The sequence below is a fragment of the Chamaea fasciata genome, unplaced genomic scaffold, assembly GCF_029207755.1.
Source record: "Chamaea fasciata isolate MVZ Bird 193981 ecotype frontalis unplaced genomic scaffold, bChaFas1.0.hap1 SCAF_3, whole genome shotgun sequence".
Lineage (NCBI taxonomy): Eukaryota > Metazoa > Chordata > Aves > Passeriformes > Sylviidae > Chamaea > Chamaea fasciata.
Genome location: NW_027094088.1, coordinates 6,506,575 through 6,526,632, shown reverse-complemented (window position 1 = coordinate 6,526,632; position 20,058 = coordinate 6,506,575). Strand labels below are relative to the sequence as shown.

General features: G+C 38.8%; 1 protein-coding gene across 7 annotated transcripts in view; it reads left to right on the top strand.

Annotated features, from left to right (window-relative positions):
- Nucleotides 1-20,058, top strand: part of SLX4IP (SLX4 interacting protein) — a 72,113-nt gene that overhangs the window by 44,626 nt on the left and 7,429 nt on the right. For all 7 annotated transcript variants that reach the window (XM_066177820.1, XM_066177824.1, XM_066177822.1 and 4 more), the window contains 2 exons: nt 9,530-9,607; nt 11,498-11,586. In XM_066177820.1, coding sequence (XP_066033917.1) covers nt 9,530-9,607; nt 11,498-11,586 — 167 coding nt within the window. The remainder of the gene's footprint in view (nt 1-9,529; nt 9,608-11,497; nt 11,587-20,058) is intronic.

Genomic DNA, 20,058 nt, shown 5'->3' with positions numbered 1-20,058 from the left:
CACAACAGGACAGTTGTTTAATTTGGTGTATTTTTGTGAAAAGGAAGAATTTGGTGTTCGTTTTGAAAACAGTCTTGACTTCTAGTCTTAAAATAATCTCTGCTTTAATGCCTTGTATTGCTTTCTCTTGCTTTCATCTTATTTCCTTTTTTTTTTTTTTTTTTGGCTGGTCTCTTCTCATATGATTTTTTTTTCATTTTATGAAAAGAAAAAATAGAAAATAGTATGAAAATGACTCCTAGTTGTGTGTGTGTGTGTGTGCAAAAAACATGCATTTTTGCATGCACAAACAGCTACTCTCTTACGTACCTATGTGAGCTATAAAGGTCTTCCTTTATCATCCAAATATTTCTGTGGAGTGCTTTTGCTGTTAGTACTTCATTTTATGCAGTGGCACATATATTTATGCAAATTTAAAGTTTATCTTCGGAGTTTTCTTTCTCTAGTTAGGCAAAAAATCAGCATCCATTAATCATGTGTCTTTACAAAGTGGAATGGTGTGTCTCAGTTTCTCAAAGTTGGCTGGAAGTTAATAGGTAATTTATCTCTATCAGTTAAAAATGAAATTTAGGGTACTAGTTTGATGCAGGTGTTTCAAGTTAGGCAAGATGAACCCCACCTTTAATTTCTGATTTGATACTCACCTGAGAATATCAAAGTGACTCTCATCTAGGCCAGAGAACATACCTTTGGAAAGAGCCCTTGGCATGCTTGTTCCAAGTGGGAATTCAGCATTTTTGAAAGGCACATGAAGCAAATTTGAAAATCTGTCCCTAAGCACTATTTCTTACTTGACTGCCTTACTCTTATTTGCAACATCTTTTCCTCTTGGAGGTGCTCTTCATGTGTGCTCTCCGTAGGTTTTACAGCTTCTCCAGTCCCTTGGAATCAGGAATACAGAGGATGGATTCTTAGTGTCCAGCCCATGGACCTGTTTTAGCACTAGGCACAGCTGGAAGAGGTGGCAGATAGGTTTGGGGGTTTTTTGAGTACTCACTGTTCTGGTTGAAATGTTTTGATTCTAGAAATTTAACTAAGTTTAATAGTTTCTTTTGCCTTTAGTTCGGCTGTACATTAAATGAGATTAAAAAAAAAAAAGATTCTTACTTTGAAATTAACTATTGAGTTCCTTTTAAAAAAATGCTCTTTATTAAATGTTTCTGAAGAGAGCAATATTGTTTTGGTTAAAATGTAATCAAGAAGAATAGGGATTTGAAATAAAACCTAAAAGAAATGTGATTTCCCTAGAAATGTTCAGAGGAATTTACTTAATTGCAACCAGAAGTTTGACCTGGAAGTGTAACGCTTTGACCTTTTAGCTGTCTGGCTTCCTAAATGTGTTGTTTTGCTCTCTTTAAACTGTGAGAAAATCTCTTTTATACATCCTTAACCCTTGCCTTCCCTAAAAGCCTCAGTAAAAGTCTGCAAACAATCTCCAGCAAAAGAAAAATCATCATGCTATTTTAAGGAAAAAAAAAAAAATCATTGCAGCTATGCATTGAGCATTGAAGTCCTTTTTATTTTCATTTTAACTGGAAGTAATTGGGGGTATAATTTCACTGTTAAATATGAATAGGAATTTCTTTTAAACTTTCCATGCTACCATATTACACAATAGCACTCTCCTTTGTTCTTAAGTTTCATTATCATATGACCAAGGTAGAAATTACAGCTTTTAAAATTGCAAACATTTTTGTGGGTTTATTCATATTTGGAAAATTTTTATGAGTCTTTATGGGAGTCTGTCCAGATAGAGATGGAGGGCCAATTCCTGAAAGAAATTCTGCCTCTTTTCTCTATGTTAATAGTTTAGTGAGAGCAATTCTGGGTGTTTGATTCACCACTGAGTACCAGGTATGTTGTGGTTATTACACATGATGTATTTCTGTGGACTACAAAGGCACAGTGGCAGACCACAAACAGAATGAACCCAACAAAGCTTTGCAGGGCCTGTGCCTTAATTTAGTAAAAAAAAAAGAGATAATGAAACAAAAATTTGGTAGTATAGCAAATAATAAAGACTTCTACTTGAAAATGGGAAGAAGAAAGTTCAGTGTAATCTTGACTGTGTTGTGGACTTACAACTTGATGAGAACATCAGGTTCAGACGGATCAGAGATGTTCTAATGCACAGCAAATGACACATATTCACATATTCAGGGAGAAACATTCCACATTCACTGTTACAAATCCACGTTTAAATGCCAAAACTTGCTTTAGAGGGTTTAGAAGATGACAGTTTTGTATTTGTTTACTCAGTATCTTTCTCTTCTTATTCCTTTAATTAAGATATTTAATTTGGTGGGGTTTTTTATGTGTAGATATGTGGGTCATAGAATATGGGCAATGCCGTGGCAAAAGACAGGATTGTGGAGTTTGATCTTTTGCATAAAAGACCTTAAATTTGCTATTCAGTTTTGAGGAAAAGGATGTTCTGTGTACTTTTTTTTTTTATTTTGCACTTGGCATCTGTTAAGCTGATGTCAGAAATGGAGGCTGCCTGAGCTGTGCCATTCAGGTGGTCCCTTATAACACCATATTCCTGAGTGAGCTAAAATGGATGGTTTTCTACAAACCATTTTGCAGTCAGTCTCCAGCTCTTTGCACCAGAACCAGAGCTGAGCTGGTGGCAGTGGGCAGATGATCACGATCATGGTTGTTCTTGGTCTCTTTTGGTGGTGTCCTCTTGGCACCAGAGCTTGGGAGACCCAAAGGACATAGAGACTTATTTGGAAATAGAGCCTTTCAGCAGCTGACTTAATTAGGGTCTGTTTGCCAGCATTTAAAAAGAGAAAATACAGAAGGCTCTGTTGTGGTACTTTCCACCTATTTGCTATGCCCCAGAATTTCCTTCTGTTCTGAGTTGTTGCAAATCTAACAGGAGTCTGTTGTGTGAGAAGACAAATACCTGTGAACCTCTGGCACAACTTGCTTTATTCAGACAACAGCATGAAATTGCAGGTTCGAGTCCACACATGTCTTTTAGAACTCATGTTCTTTTGAAGTGTCCTCTAGATGTTAGGGTAGACAAAGAGTTACGACCATCAACATCTACTTCTTAGCTCCACTGAGATATCCTAACAGGAATCCTCAAAAATAGAAATTAAATAAAAGAATATTTTTTGCTGTGTATCAAGATCACCTTTGAAGAAGCTATGTTTTCATGTTTAAAACGCTTTTTAAAAGTTCTGCTGAATATACCTGCTCCTGGTTGCTCTTTCCCTCTCATTCTCTCCCATCATGTCTCCACTGGCAGTGTTGAGTTTTTTCACTGAGCCCAGAGGTGTTGTAGCCCTGTGATACAATATATTCCTGACATTTTTAATGACCCTTGCCTAGAGACCTTGTTATTGGTGGAAGATGAAAGTCTTGGCAGCTGTGGGAGCTTTAGGGTTAAAACCCTTTCCTCTTGGGGTGAAAGTTTTGCTGGAGTTATTTCCTATTGCCAGGGGGGAAAAAATAGAGCCTGGAGACCTGTGAAAGGTTTGACTGATTTTATTTAAAAATCTTTCAGCATCATAATATTGGCACCAGTAATTTTGCTGTTCTAATGAACAGTAAGGGGAATCAGTCATGTCTGATAAATTCCAAAAGGCTCATTTCCACATTTTGGTTGAGTTTTTGTGCTTGAAGAAACTTCGTTTTGTAGAGATACCTCACACTTAAAATTTAAAATCCTCCATTTCAAGTACTTCATGGCATCAAAAAATTTCCTGCAGCTCATGGATTTGTTCAAGGAAAAACCACAGAGACAGGCTGAAAGGACATACTTTGTGAAAGAGGCATGTGCTGTATTATGCATTCCCTAGTGTGCTGTGAGGCAAACTTGGGTCCATCGCAGTGTCTGTGTCTCATTTGAGCCAGAATCTGCCTTCCTTTTATCACTGTGAGCAGTTCAGTGATGTGAGTGATTGGTCCATTTGGGAAGAGCTGTGTCTGGCCACTCTGTGGGATGTACTTGTCCTGATGTGCAAAAGTGGCACCGGACAGTTTAACCAAACTCCAGTGCACTACGGACACTTCCAAGATACTTTGGCTTCTCCTGGGCTGCTGCCTTGTCAGACAGTGTTTACCACAGGGTTTGTTTTCCAGTTCTCTCTGCCTTTTAGCTGGTAGCAACAGATGCCTTTCTCAGCCTTTCTCTTGGTTGTTGTGCTCATTCCAGTGGTTAAAGAAGTCCAGGCACGTGGCTTTGTCTGGAATACAGTTTAGATGTTCAAAACAGGGAGCATTCCTAAATAGCTTTCAGTTCGTGCCTGTCACATGCAATTAATAATGTGGCTATTGAGTCTGAGATCAACAAAAGGGTGAAATGAAATCTTGTGTCCTGTTAGAAAACAGTTGTCTGTGGTAAAGGTGCACCGACCATCAAGTCTATTCTCTGCATTTATCTCCTTGAATGCCTGGCAGGTGCTGCTGGCTGTTACTGCTCATACATTATGAATGGGTATGGATTTTCCAGGAATGGATCAGCCGTCCTCTCCATCTTTAAGTATTAGTGAGGGGAAGATGGCCTTTTTCCTTCAGAGGTGGTGTGTTCCCAGGACCTCCATCAGAGGCATTAATCATCTTGCTGCCAGATGGTCTCAGATGTGATTTTCTTCATTCTTTCCTCCAGAACAGCACTGACAGCCAGCCTGAGAAATGTCTTATCCTGGATCCAGTTTGGCCAGGATAGTTCTAAATTTGGAGTGAATTCCACACCTCTCCTGCTAGAGGAGAGCCCTACAACTCTACTGTAGGATTTTACAAAATGGCTCAGTCCAGTTTTGCAGTTTGTGGCTCATACTCTGCATGGTTTAGACAGTGGGCTGTGCCGAGCTATCCAGGTTTTGATAGCAGGGAGGATTCTTCTAGGCCTATCCCTTCCTCTCTTGATCACACTCCTTGAAAGGTTAATGTCTTTCTTCCAGTCAGGAACCCTGTTCCCAGATAAGAACTAAATCTTGTCCCCAGGTCCTTGGTGAGAAGGATTTCTCACCTATTTGTGTTGGCAACTGGCATGTGTTCGGAAGATTTAGCAGATAGAAGAGCAGCAGTAATGCTAAAAAACAGTGCAAGAGTAAGGTGAAAAAAAGTCAGCAATCTGGTTTTGTCTGTATTTGGTTAAAGCGACTGTAAGGCACCCTGGAAAAAGAGGCAAATTCCATCCCTGAATTTATTTGCAGGTACAAGACTTGGCAAGGTCAGACCCTGCAGCAATACTCACTCGATACTACACCCAAGTATTTTTTTGTCCATTCTTCAAGTGTATTTTATGTATCAATTAAATAGCCCAAATGCTTTTCCTAGGGTATTTAAGCTTCTTTTTTAAAAGCCTACGGGCTCGATGTTGTGTTTATCAGTACACATTTTCCTGCGTACTTGCTTATAGTAATCATCTTCTTTGAGCTGAAGGCAGACTGTATGGAAAGAATGGATGCCATCCTGACGTGTTTCAGTTATTTGGAAGTCTGTTCTTTGCTGTATAAAATTTGAACTGGTTGAAGATGCTTCTTGTTTAAAAAAAACCGAGTGGATTCCAGAAAAGCCTTTGGAAATCTCAGCAGCTTTTTGTATGTGATGTCGTGCATCTGCTGTCCCTATCTTAGACTTGGCTTTAAACTTAAATGCCAATATTTTATTTGAATATCTTCTAAATTAGAAATGGCAGCCTACTCTGCAGCACATGGTGTGGAGTTGGACATTTTTGGGAAGGAAAACTGCACAATTAACAGTAGGTTTAGAATGAGATGTTCCTTTTTTTTTGTTTGTTTACAAACGATCAGGACTTTTGATTCTGTGGTGAGTAATTTTAAGTGAAGAAATATGAGTGCTAAAAAGCAGTGTAATAATATGTCTGTAGAGCACTTTGAAGATGAAAAGCTCTATGTACTGTAAACATTATTACTGGTATAGCCTATTCTGTGTGAAAAAATTAAACATGAGCTAAGTGTAGATTTTTTTAAATGTACAATTTAGCGTTTCAGAAAGCCTAATGCACCTGTGTGTTTACTTTCACTTTGTAACATTAGAAATTTATCCTCTTATATTTTATAATATGTGTGTTGCAATGATTTACTTTCCAAAAGCAAAGTCAGTCCTAATCCACGTCAACCTTTCAGAAATGTGAAGTGTTTAGGCTGGGAGGGAAAATGGGTATGACATAAAAATACTGTGTGATGAGCAATAGGTGCCTGTCAGATGTGGAAATGTTTTGGGGGCACTTGGCCTTAGGCTTGTGCTGTGGCTTTGGACAAGACCAGAGTGAAGTAGGGAGCCAGGCAGGTGCCAGATCGTGCTGGGGAGTGAACACCTGCCAGGCTGCTCCAGATAACTCAGCAGCTCAGAGGCATTTTCCCAGGCTCCCAGCTGAATGGTCCATAATAGCCGTGGGAGAGGGCTTCCCAGTGCTGCACACTGCACCACAGCCGCCTCTTGGCAGCCTTCTGCAAGCTCAAGGCAGCCTGGCTGTGTCTCCTTTGGAAAACAAGTGTTGCTGGATAGTCTTACAGGAGAGTTGGTGTCTGATACTTCCTCTCCGTGTCGTGGGACTCTGAAATACAACAAGCAGGGCAAATTACTGTTCCCTTAAAAGGCAGCGCTCACTGGTGCCTATTTCAGCTGAAACTGAGCTGTGGCTTTTCTAGAACCACTTTTATGCAGTCTCCTTTTGGGTTTCAGGGTCTATTTATTTTCTTGGGGTTGGTTTGTTTGTTTGGTTTTGTTTTTCTTGTTTGTTTTTGGACCCTGGATCTGATGATTTAGAGTGCCCAGTTTTGGAACAAGAAAAACAAAACTTCACATCACGAAATGCAATTTTAGTTCTGCCTGTGTGCTGGTAATCCACAAAGGGAGTTTTGTCTGTGTTGGATGGTGAAGAGGAAATTGAAGATGGGATCAATTAGGTTTGCTGAGCCCAGGATGTATGAACTTTCTACATTACTGGAAGAGAAATTGTCTGTTGCTTGGGGTTCAAACTTCTGTGTTGTGCTCAAAAAAAGTCAGTGACTGAGCATTTGGTACATATCAGTTGGTCTGTTCTTCCATGAGATCATGAACAGATTTAAACTCATGCTGAGTAACTGTGTAAAAAATTTAAAAAGCTGCGAGTAGCATGGGGTTCTTGGATAAGAAGGCTTTCTTGTGGGTCTTATTTTTAAGTTTCTTTTTTCATTAAGTAGAATAGTTAATTGGATAATATATTTCCCCAGAAGGAAGCTGAAAGAGGATATCACCATTTTTATAGTTCTGCAGTAACTCTGACAACTTTAAAACTGGGGGAATTTTTCAAACACCAGCTGACTACAGAGTAGATCATATGTCATGTACAGGAGGGTTTCAAAACTTTTAATGAGTATGATACTTTCAAAATGCAAGTATCTTAAATGTAGTGCATCCTAATATTTTCTCAGGCTTAGCAACAAGTAACAGCAAATATCTGTTCAGGCAAAGTAGTAAATAATCATGGAAACTAAAATGATTTTTTAGCATTAGTCCCTCTGGGCTGAGCTTATTAGCTCAGGTGCAATTCCCCAGGACGCTTTATAAGACTTTTAGACTTGAGCTGATGCTGCAAAAGTAGTTTGTAAAGGTGTCTTGATCTCTTACATAATGGTTGATTTTGTCAGATCTGAGGTAGGTGTTCTCTTCCACAGAACAGTAGCTGGCTGAATCGAGGGCCTTTAAGGAGAATTTGAAACTTTGTTCAGTCAGTCACATGTGATTAAACACTTCACCTCTGAGAGAATACCAGGACAGCAAGAAAAATAAACAGATATAGAGGTCACTGATCTATAGAAAAATTTCAAGAACTAAGTGTCCTGCTTTTCCTGTGGAAAACAAAGGTTCACACTTCTTCATTTTCGATTCCGTTCCAAAATACCCCAAAACATGTGGAATATCACTGACAAATGGAGGTGGAAAGAAAAACTTGTAATCTTTACCGTCTGAAGATTTGTTTTCTGAGTTGTACTTTTAGGAATGCTACTTTCTCAGCCTTCCAAGGTCACAGTGGAGTATGTTGTTATCACACTAATAACTTATTTATATACAGGGCAAATTCTTTGATTTGACTAAGCCTACTAGCAGTGATAAAGAATTGTAGATGCCAAACTGGAAATAGCTTAAAGTAATTTTCCTTAATTGTTCTTTTAAGTAAACAGTTAATAAAGCTGGTGGATTACATCCAAATTTTTCTCTAGTGCTCATCATTTTTAAGGGATGGTTCAACTTGTCACATCTTGACTCAATCTCTAAAAGGAAGTCAAATTTTGGGTGTCTTCCTGAGGGGAAGGAAAAAAGATGGCTGATAAATTTCAAAGGGATTGATTGTGATTGATAACTGTAGTTCTTAATGAGAGCTGAGACTCAACAGCACTTGATAGTGAGCTCCAGAAGATCTTGTAGAAATAGGAGAGTGGGGGACCCTTCAGGATGACATGCATTTATACTTAGAAATAAGGCATGCCTTGGCACTTGCTCAGTAGGGATTGAGACTGGAACAAGCAGGCTTTCCTTCTTAAATGGGTAGATTACAAAAGCAGCAGTAGCACTTAATATTCTAAGGTTTAGAATAGGTTTCTAAATAATTCTATAGGGGTTTTTTTCTGTCCTAATTGCACCTAGGGCAGCTGACTGTCTTCAAAGCGTCAATAATTTAAGTCTTGCAAGCCCCATCCAAGTTAGGGGAAATACCACCAACCCTCTTTCACGATTGGATTTCAGTGAGGTGCGCAGGGAGACTGGGGAGGATGAGTCACAGATGTCAGGTTTTTGCCCTTTCAATGGGAGTCAGGTTGCTTTATACCTTCCTGAACGAAGTGCTAACTGATTTACCAGGGTCATTTGGGAATTTAAGTAGGACAAAAGTAAAAGCTGATTTCCTTAGTCTAATAATTGCTCTCTCAGTCATAATATAATGTCTTCTGTCCACTTCTACACTGCTGATGCACAAGGATTTCTGTCGTTCCTGGGAATAGAAACTGAAAAAGCCTCTGGAGGTTACAGGTACCTGCTGGGTCAGCCAGGCCAGCTAGGGCTGCTGTACATACCGAGGAGTTCAAATGTGGGCATTTCTCACCTCATTCAATGGAACTGTAGAATTAAACCCTTTCATGTTTGCAGTTTCCTTGTAGTTATCTTTTTTTTTTTCCTACCAGGTCTGTCACCTTCCTCTAGAAGGCAGTTAAGTAAATGAGTACCTGTAGTGTTCTTGTAGAATGTGTATGAAAACATGACACCACACTATTAAGCAAATGACACCTCTGATCAATTAATTAATTCAATTTCTATGGTTGGATTCCAGAACTTGGCAGTTATTAATTTGTGTAGATTTTTGCCCTGTTTCAGGCACTAATTTCTTGAGACTTCAGTATGAGAATTCAGCAGTTTCTTTTGAAAAATATTCCATTAAAGTTATTTCTTCCTTTGTATTGTTGAGCCGCTGCTGCCTTCTCTCAATCCAGTCTTAGCAGATGTGCAACACTTTGAGACCAGAATGCCCAAGATACCCTTACACTTAATATTATCCCTTTGTTTTATGTTGCAGCCAACAGTTTGCACATTACTGCCTACTTTATGAAGAGATGGGTTAATCTCCGTTGTGCTCTAGGGAAACGTTATCGTGGTAAGGAATCAGTTTCTTACAGAGTTACTTAGAAGAGGAAGAAAGGGAACGTAACTAAGACTTTGTCAGATTTTGGTCTACTTAAATCAAGTTTTCTTTCAGAGCTTGGGCTTTTTGGTGGGTTTTTTTTCGGTTTGTTTTTTACAAAGAAGATTTCCTGAAAACAAACAAACAAAAAAAAAGAGAAGTGTTTCTTGAGATAAGATGGATTTTTTTTTTTAAACTTAATTTTAAATTTGTGTATGCCTTGCCCTAGGGTAATCAGCTAAGCCTCACCAAATTTTGTAAGTATGATGAGACTCAGCATTTTCCTGAGTCTCTGCAGGGTGAATCAAGCAGAGGTTGCAGCATGAATCACTTCATTATTGCTCAGTGTCTTGTGACATCAACATGCAGTACAAGTGTATGCAGGAAAGGCTTTCGTTCACCTCACAGCTATAAAATCTTGACGTAGGTGATGTCATTGGACCAGGTCTTTGCTTCATATTTTCTCAAGCCAGGATGCTCTGGAAGGAAGGGAGATCAATCCTCTCCTGCCAACAGCAGCACAAAAGAGCTGCAATGATTGCTGCCTTCTGCGCTCACCTCTTAGCATCAAATAACAAAAGAAGCAAAATCCTTAAAAATATTGAATAGTTGAATGGGTATTTTAAAATTATTTATTGTTTTTATAGGGTTTTGTGATATTCATAAATGTTTAAATCTGTCTTCAAATGCCAGCTGGTTGTTTTCTAACTCCATATTGGCTGAAGAGATCAGTGTTGACTTAAAATATTTCATCAAACCTGTCCTGGTAGAATAGAATTTCAGAGTGTCTGCATTGGCATCTCAACATTGTTTCCTGTCTATTAAATTTGAACTGTTCTAAAGCATCAACGAATACCTAAAGATACCTGCATTTTTCTAGCCAGCAGATGAGATTGTTATAAAATGTAACAATAAAAACATGGTACTAGAAGCAGCTTGCCCTACTCTTCAATTCTACAAAAAAAAAAAAAAAAATCTGTGAGATCAACCTCACAGGTTTTTTTTCTGCAAGCTTTGTCTCTTTCTTGTCCCACAAAAATAGTGTGTTATGGTTTCGTTCTAGAATATAACAAACTTCAAAAATTATTAATTCTCTTTTTATAAAAACAAAACCCTGCAACAAAAAAAAAATCAGAGCTGAAAATATGAAGATATTGATCTGGAAATAATTTCATTTGTAAACAAGAAAATACCCAGCTGTGCTCTTCCCATGGCATTGTCAGGTACTAAATAAAGCTTTGTCTCGTCTATTCTAATCTGTGAAGCCTTCAATTTTTAATCCTTTGTAAATAGAAACTTTGATGTGTTCGTAGCAAACCATGTGATCTTGAGTAAAATGTGTAATTCAGTTGTAGTTAACCAATTTGTTTAATGACTTCAAAAATCTCTGTAGCTGGAGTGTGAAGCACTCTGCCCTGGCCTTATGCTGGGGTTTGATGCCAAGCTCTGACTGAATGTTGTTCTAGGCTACAAACCTAATTTACAGCTTTTGTGATGAAAAGACACATCACCAAAACAGCACAAAAGAAATCCTTGTTAAGTGGTTTGTCTGTTGGTTCAGTCTGGTCTTCCTGTCCAGGGGTGCAGGTGGACTAATTTGCAGCCATGACTGTCCTCTTGGGAACTCAATTTATTCTACTTATTGATTTTTTTGGGATGGTTTATAAAAACAAAACAAAAGGAGGAGTGGCATGTTGAAGAGAGTAGGTGAGAAGCTAGAAGGGTGCATGAAATGAGTTAGTGTGCAGTTTAAAAAATTAGTAATTTTGTCTAGTAAAATAACATATGTTGTTGTTGTTGTTGTGAGTGGTTTTGAAAGTGGTTATGATTTTTGTAATCCTCTTTTCAATTCTTTTTGTTTAGATCTCCGTGTGTTTCCAGAGAAATTTATCGTTTGTGTCAGTAAACTTGACTTTGATCCAAGTGCTTGGGCGTGTGACAGTGGTGGATTGGTAGGTACAAAAGTGTTGCATAAATTTTGGGGATTTTTAATAGAAAAGAGGTGAATGTTTATATATATAGATGTAGTTATTCAAGTATTTGTTACTGTCATCTTGGCACCAGAAAGTCACATGAATAGTTGGGCCAAAGTCATCGAAACTTCATCCTGAAATGAGCCTAAGGCAGGCAAAAATGGGAATTTTGAAAGCTCAGCATTTTCTGAGCCTTATAAGTCTTGGAGAAAAGGACCATGTGTTTCGAAAGCCAGGTATGATTTTAACACCTTGATCTTTTTTTCCTTTATATTTTGTCCTTGTAATATTTTACTTTCCAAAATGATAATGTAGCTGTTTGTAATGTCCACGGGGTTCTTGTATGTTTTCTTAGCACTTGTTCTGCACAGCAACTCAAGCGGATCAGTGCTGGCCCTGCTGGGAAAAAAAAATCCCCAAACATTTATGGAGGAAAAGGCACTGGTGTGTGGTTAAATACCATAAGCAATTCCCCTTAAATATTTCATCCTGAAGGCTTCATCAGGGTCAAAGGCTTCTGAATTTTATCCTGCAGTTAAGTGCTGATTGTCTCAGGAGTGCTCACATGGGCCCAGGTGCCGCTCTGTGGCTCACACTGAGGGTCACAATTACACCCTGAGGTCTGGGTGGATTTTAGGAGTTGATCTTACATGTATTAAAGTGTATTTGACCCTTGAAAAAGCGTGTTTTCTTTTACTCATTCAACTGCTTTTTTTTAATACCAGGCAGGGTGTTCATATTTATAATGCTAAATGCAGATTTTCTTGTTCTGATTCCTAGCTTGGTACGTACCCTTAAGTGTCAAAGAATCAAGCAAATGTTTTTTGCACTCTCAGAAAAAAATGATCTCTCTTCCCTATAAGTACTTTGCTCTTTTGAAAATTATTACTTTTACAGTATTGTCTTGAAAACTCCTTAATGCTTGAAGTAGAAAATTCTATCTCTGCATTTTGACTGAAAAATAATTATGGGGTTTTTTTCTTGCTTAAGTAACTCCTATGAGCTATCCAGTTCCCTCATTTGGTAGTTTTAATCTTTCCATAAAATAAGAGCTGTGAAGTTTTCTTTATTTTTTTCTTGTGATTTTGTGTGGGAAGGAGAAGGCAAATTTAAAAATTCAATGTTAGGGACTTTAGCTTTACTATTTCAAAATTGGATCTTGATCTGTGGAAACTCCTTGTTGTTTAAAAGGCAAGTTTAAACACTTTTATATTTATAAAGAAAACACCTCTTAGTGAGCTGATAACTTAATCAATAATGAAGTCTTGGGAGTTTGCTTTGCTTACAAGAGCAAGTGTGGGTGCACACACTTGTCTGGGATGGTCATTGTAGTGTGTTAGTAGGAGGGAGTAAGAGAAAGTTATCCCTAAGCATCTTCCCTGATTTGAAGAACTTGGCAAGATGGGAGCAGACCCTCAGCAAATGTTTTGGAGCATCTGTTTAATTCTTACCACTCTCATTCAAAGGGTCCACTCCAGACTGTTTTGTTGTTCTGGGTTTCCTACAGCATGTTCCGACCAGGTTTGTCATATACTCCAGCTGAGTACTTTGCCAAACTGGGGGAGTGTTTGATTGCCACTGAGAGTTTTTCAAGTTTTTGGCACTCCAGAAGAAAGGCAAAGAATCTGCACTTTGTGTGTGTCTGCTTTTCTCCATGCAGTTGAGCTGTGAGTAGGCTGGAATTCTAAACTCTGCCCTACAAAAGACCACCCAGAAGACCTTTCTGTTGATACACTCGGCAGATTCTGTCACGGGCTGAAAATGAGGCTGTGTTTTGTTTTCTTCTCTATGTTGTTTGGGTTTGAATAGTGCCACAGTGTTGGATGCAAGTTCTTTGAAACCTTTAATCAGCTCACACCCTTGGATTTGAGGGCCTGTTTGTGTTTTACAAAAGCAGTTAACTATACATTAATGGGGACTTTGCCACTTTTCTGTGTTGCTGTGACTGTGATTGACTTAGTCAAGACTTAGTGATTATGTATCTTTTTAGCTATTTTTATGCTGGTTTATGGTCTGGGTCAAGCTTTCATTCCTGAGCTCTGTCAAGACAAATCAGGCTCAGTGTTCCCCTTTCCCATTACTTGGAACCAGTTTTATGTCAGCCTGGTGCACATTTCCTTCACTGACCACAACTCTCTTCCTTCACCTGTCTTCAGCCCTTTATTCTTTGCCTTTTCACTGCTTTTTAGGCTGTTCCATGTATCTCTGAAATAGGTTGTGCTTAAACCACGAGTTTCAAGGGATGTAGCCAGCTATGAAATGAAATTTTTATGTCCTGCATCTTAGGAAAGATTATAATTAGATTGCTTTTGAGATACTCACAAGCACAAACCTCAGCATCAATTGCTGGGAGAACCAATTTTAATCCTCCTGTGATGCCTCATGTAAGACTAAGGTTAGGGTTGAATAGACAGCCTCTGTCAAATTAGCTTTAAGCATAAACAAAATATTTGAGAGCACCTCTAAGGAGCAGAGATGAAATAAAACAGAAGAAAATTTATCGATAGGTAATTTTCTAGGATGGATTTATAAATGGGTGTGTCTGTGGTTATGTTTAAAACTCAGGCTGCAGGTGGTGATAAGTATTTTGGAAGAAGGGAAATCTCTAGTAAAGAAACAATATAGCAAGTTATTGAAATTACATAAGCAAATTGGAAGTCTTAAGGAAAAGATTGGAAGAATAGGCTGAGTGATTAATGCTAAGTTTAAACATAAAACCATTGTTTTCTGTTTTACCAAACTCTGTTTGTAATCTTGAATAGTTTTATCTTGAAAAAGAAGACAGTTTTGGGAACATGGCAAAAGAGGAAACCCAAGGAAGTATATAAGAGCTCTGGAGAGATTAGGCATCTTTGTCAGTGACTACGTTTTCTCAATTATTATTATATAGAGAGCTAAAATGGAAAATTGAAAATGGGTTATCTGGAGAAACAGTGGAAATGGAAATGGGTGGAAGGCATATGAGCATTTGAAAATGTGCAAACAATGGAGTATTCATTGATAACCACATTGGCTTTATACCAGAATCTATGAGAGGAAGCACTTCTAGGAAAAGAATGAAGGAGGTTAAGCTAAAGATGATATTAAAGTGGAAATTTGAAATTACTATTTGAATAAAATGAGAAAAGGAATCGGGAGTAGGAGATCCTGTCTTGATTAAAAAGGTCTTGGGGTTTCCACTGAGCCTTGTTAAGTTACAGAGAATATTATACAAAAATAAGGATTCTTTTCCAGCAGAATATTGCTCTTTAAAAACCAAACCAAGCAAAAAAAACCCCAAACCCTTACAGGTACACACAGAGAAACAAAGTGCTAAAGAAGTGCCCAGTGCTTTTTAAATCCCCAGCAGGGAAATAAACTATTTGATCCTCTTCATACATGTCTGATTTATAAATTATGTCATTGAAATACTCTTCAGGAGCATTAGAGAATTCTCGTTCCTGAAACTCTTCAGAGCCTTAGTGACAGGGTTTGCTTGGGTTTTGATTATGCTGGGAAGAGGCTTCTGGTTCTTTCATGCAAACATGAAACTTAGCTGTAATTAATGGAACTGTCCCACTGGAGTGTATGCTGCTGGAATAGTGTGTCTATTGGAATGCAGAGTGAAAACTTCAGATAGCTGCAATTTGTAAAGATTAGTACAGGACTTTATGCGTAATTTAGTTATCTTAAATGCTTTAAAGACTTATTGTTAAGTGATATCAGATTGGGTAGGGGAAGAAGGAAATGCTGTGAAACAGAATTGCACAATTCACACTGTAAGTACAAATCCTGGCATCTGTGTGTATATCTATATATGTGTATAAAATGGTACAGTGAAACTGCTGTGCTGGTGGGCTACTACTGAAAAGGTCACTCCACATCCCCTCTACTTCCAGCCACATATTCCTTTCCTCTCTTGTTACAATGGCCCAAGTGATTCTTCAGTCGAGAATGAATTAGTTCATTGACTTGATCTAGCAGAAAATTATTTATTTGTGACGTTTCTCTGTTTTTCATTGGAGGATTAGTTTTCCATCATGTCAGTTCACTGAACTAACTCATCCTGTACCCACACACTTGCCAACTGAGATGCCAAAAAATGTTGCAGGAGCACACAGCCAGGATTTGGATGAATGGAGCCAAAGCAACCTTTAGGTAGCAGCTGAGAGTTACCTGGGTTTGAAAGTAACATCCACAAAACACTCATGTCACATTTTTTGTAATATTTGTCTTGTTGGTTGTTTTGGTTTGTTTTGGTTTTGTTTTTGGGGTTTTTTTTTTGTTGTATTTTTTGTGTCACTATCCTTTTTTGATCTTTATAAAATCTAGTTTTCTGGGATTTTAGATTATGTGCTGAATTCTTTTCGGTCATTATAGGAAACAGGAGAAAAACATTAAGCTACAGTTGGTAAATATGAACAGGGTTCACTACTTCTTTTGAAAAGGTAGAGGGGGAACTGCAGGCTAATGAACTTTATCCAAATACCCCATCAGTGGAACAGGCAAAGGATTGCTTGGGTGAGTTTTCACTTTTGACACTTCAAGCTTTTGTCACTTTTTTTTTACTCACTCCTTCATGTTCTTTGCTCCTCCTGCCTTCGCTTCCCTGGGCATTCTTGTCTTTAGTGTTTGTCAGTGCTGGGGTCATTCAGTGATCCCTCTGAGAACAAGGGGTGTTTTTGTTTTGGTTTTTTGTTGTTGTTTCAGGCAGCTCACCTCTGTGTTGATCCTTGGCAGGACCACGTGTTGAGCAAGGGTGAGACTTCCCTTTCATTGTTGGTGTAACTTTAAATTAGCTTGAATCATTAGGCTGCTGTCTCTGAGAAACTGCATCTCAGAGTAATGATCATAAAAAGAAAGCTACAGCAGCTTTACAATATTCCCTTTTGTCCCAGCTGTCTGCCTCTTTTCCTTGGAGATTACCACTCCTGCAGCAGCCTTTGCCAAAAGGGCTGTGTGCCTGCATCTCATCTTTCTGTGTATCGAAGTCTTGTGGATTCATGCACACCGAGCTTCCCTGGATTTTCGGCTCACGCGCTGAATTGCGTGTGGGAGCAGCTGGGGCATGTGTGTGTGCTCCCTTCTGCCAGCTCTGAGTGGGGCAGGAACCTCCTGCAAAAGGGGAGGGAGGAGGCCTGAGAGCAGTGATGCTGTGAATTGCCTCAGTGAGATTTGTCTGAACTTGTCGGGGTTTCTTCTTATAGCTTACAAACGGATTTATTTTGTGCACGGCAAAAGTCTCACAGCTGTCTGCAGCATTAACTATCCAGAGAAGTGGGCAAATGATGAAATGAAAACTGACACAATTATTTCAATTAGTCAAGACCAGAGAAGGCTTTGGAGAATTTCAAGGAAACCTCCCAGAGCTGGGTAGAGAGGCACTAGGGCAGTAAATGAAAATCATCTGTTGATAAATGCACAGTATTTTTACTGAAAAGAGCAATTGCTGTGCTCATGCAAACTGCTGAGTGAATTAACTGTGTGATCGCTGGAAAAAGGCCAAGATATTGCTGCAAGGAATGGATTGGAAAACTTTTGTCCTGTAGCATTATTTATCTGAAAAGCAGATAGAATATTAGAGTATGTATGGAATGAAATGAAAAGTCGTATTTATTGCCTTAAAGCCAGCAAGTAAGAGGAATAGATCCTCAATAAAAGTGTACCTCATTGTGCAAAATTAGGTGAAGCAGAGCAGGTATACAGATGGTCCTGTAGCTCCAGTATAAATGATTAAGGTTGTAAAATGATTTCCATATGAAGCAGTCCTGAAAAAGTAGAGACAAATTGAGTAATCTTGTACTCATTTTGGTACTTGCTTCTTATATGAGTGCTCCAGTTGATTTAAATCTAACCACTTAGCAGCGTTCACAAGATCCCATTTGTCAAAGCCTTGTGGTTATTTAAGATATTATCATCTGTCATCATCCTTTCACCTCCCTCATTTTCCTCTCCCCTCTCACTGTTGCTGTCACAGTGAATGCTGGTGGTTCATGTGGATTTGAGCTGATTCTCTGCTCTGTCCTCTCTGCAGACTTGGAGAGGACAGGCACCCCTGGCAGAGGGGCAGGGGGAAGGCTGGCAGGGATCATGTTAAAGCTGCAGGGAGTGAAAGATTTTATTTAGCTGTGGTGCATTGGTGAGATTTCGATGGCTCTAGGATTTGGAAAGGTTTAACTTACTTAAGGTTTTGATAAAAATTCTTGATATTCCTGTTGGGCAAAGAATATTTGACAAGATTTTAAAAATTTGTTTTAAAGAGCAATCTGTTCCTCAGTCTCCAGCAGAAATCTCTTAGAACTACTAGGAAGTTCATAACTTGACTGAACAGGAAACTGAAATAAATGATGGTAAAGTTCACAGCAGGATTTTTGAACAATGTGTAAGAATTTGAAATTGTTTGGAGGGACAGATCCCCAGTGTGGGCTCAGAGGTCTTGGGGGTTTTCGGGGTGGTGGTACAGATGTTGGTTTTGGAAACCAAGCTAAGACATTAAATTGTTGAACAGCAATTATTTCCTGAGCTGTGCAGTTCTTGTTTTACATATTTTGCTTTTGTATAACCAGTGAGATCAAGTGTATTAGTTATTCTTTCCAACATCTCCTCCAGGTGTTACTGCATATTGTAATTGCGTAAAAAAAGAACAAAAGAACATAAAATTGATGTCTTTTTTTCCTGTGTAAGTATCAAAGTGTTGGGCATCTGAATCACGCTGTATACATCGTGTACTCTAAGGAGTATTCCCTTATGTCATATAACCCCTGCTATGTCTGGAAGGGCAAATGCAAGTTTGCTTCAGGGTGATGCTGAGGGACATCTGCACTGGCTGACCCCAATGCCCAGTGAGGTTTGGTGGACACATAGAGGATCCTCGTGCCAGGCTGTGAAAAGCTGTAGTCCAGGATTACAGGAGGGCCTGTCTCAGGTGTTCTCTCTTGATTTGTAAAGCTGGAGAAAGGGGTCAAGTGCCACATAAAATTGCTGTTCTATTAAGTTACAAAAATCTCTTTCAAGTATGAAATGTATGTCTTGCTTGCATGTCCTCTTTCATAATTACTGGAGTCAGGAACCTAAAAATTGATGGAAATGGCTGGCTGAAGATGCATGGTTTCCTTTAGAAAGGTAAAAATTCACTGTTAATATGCTGTAGATTTTTCTTCAGTGTCATTGAGAGAAGTTATTTTGGTTGAAAAGCTGTTGTCTGCTCCATTTCTTATCAGTGGACACTTTCTCTGAAGATAGAATCTGTGTCTTGTAGCATCAGTATTTAAAATCAGAATGATTAATAGCTCAATTACTTAACATTAATTTTAGCAGTTCTTGCCTTCAAGCAAATGCACACAGCCTGTGTCACGTGCTGCTCAGTATGTAAATAAATCAGTTGTTTCGGGAGCACTTCTGTGCCTTTAGAAAGTGTGATGGGGTATTTGCTCTCTGTGTTACACACAGGTCTGCATTTATAAAAAGGCTCCCCTGCAGCTCTAAGTTTTAGGAAGAATCACATTTCATTTGTTCTCTGCCATTTACAGCGGGAATTCTTCTATTTTCTCTTCTTTAGTGGGTGTTCAATTGCAAACCCAGAGAGCTCTGAATTTCTTACACTCAGAACAGCCTGGGATTCCTCCTATATGTGAAACGCAGTTAAAATCTGCACCAAATACTTCAAAAGGAAGAAGGCATTTTCCTCATAGAAATCATATGCTTTAAGCTAATCTGGTGATGCCTGGGGGACCTTTGGAATGTTTGTAATTGCCAGGATTTATGTATTGGGTGAGAAACTTGGGTTCACACCTTGTGTTTTGAGAAAGTGGAATGTGTATCACGGGGGCTTGTAATAGATTGGGCCAATGTTTGGGCTGAACAGTACAGACCATAGTGCCTCCTGACGAGCAAAACTGAAGATCCATGGTGTCAAATTCACAGGAATTTTGGTGGTAGATGATGAACTCTGTTCTGATCCAGGAGTTTGATTTTGCTTTCCGTGCTAGGTCGTGGGAAGGTTGAACAGTTCTGCTCCTCCTGGACACATGCAGTTTGCTCTGGTTGTTACATTCTTTTCAAGATTGAAATTGGAGTGTTTTTGAAAACCACCAGCATTCCTTAAAAATTCCTATTTCAAAGGCAACACCAGTAGTCCAATGTAATGTGGAATGATCCTTAATGGTTTTTACTGGAATTTACTGACTTTTAGAGCAGGACAGTCAACTTTAAAATGTAGAGCCATATTCCATAAATCCAATCAAGGAGCTATATTTCAGGTTGAGAATAATATCCATTTCTATACTTGGAAAACTTTTGCAAGTGTTTTGTGATGTGGTTGGAGTTCATAAGTAGAACTGCCAGGACTGATGCATCACTACATTGGAAATGCAAAAAAATTTGCATCTTGAAACTGTGGGAAGCTTTTCCTTCATGTGGGTTGGGAGAGGGCAGGAGATGAGACCCAAAGTCCTGTCTCTGTCACTTTTTTAT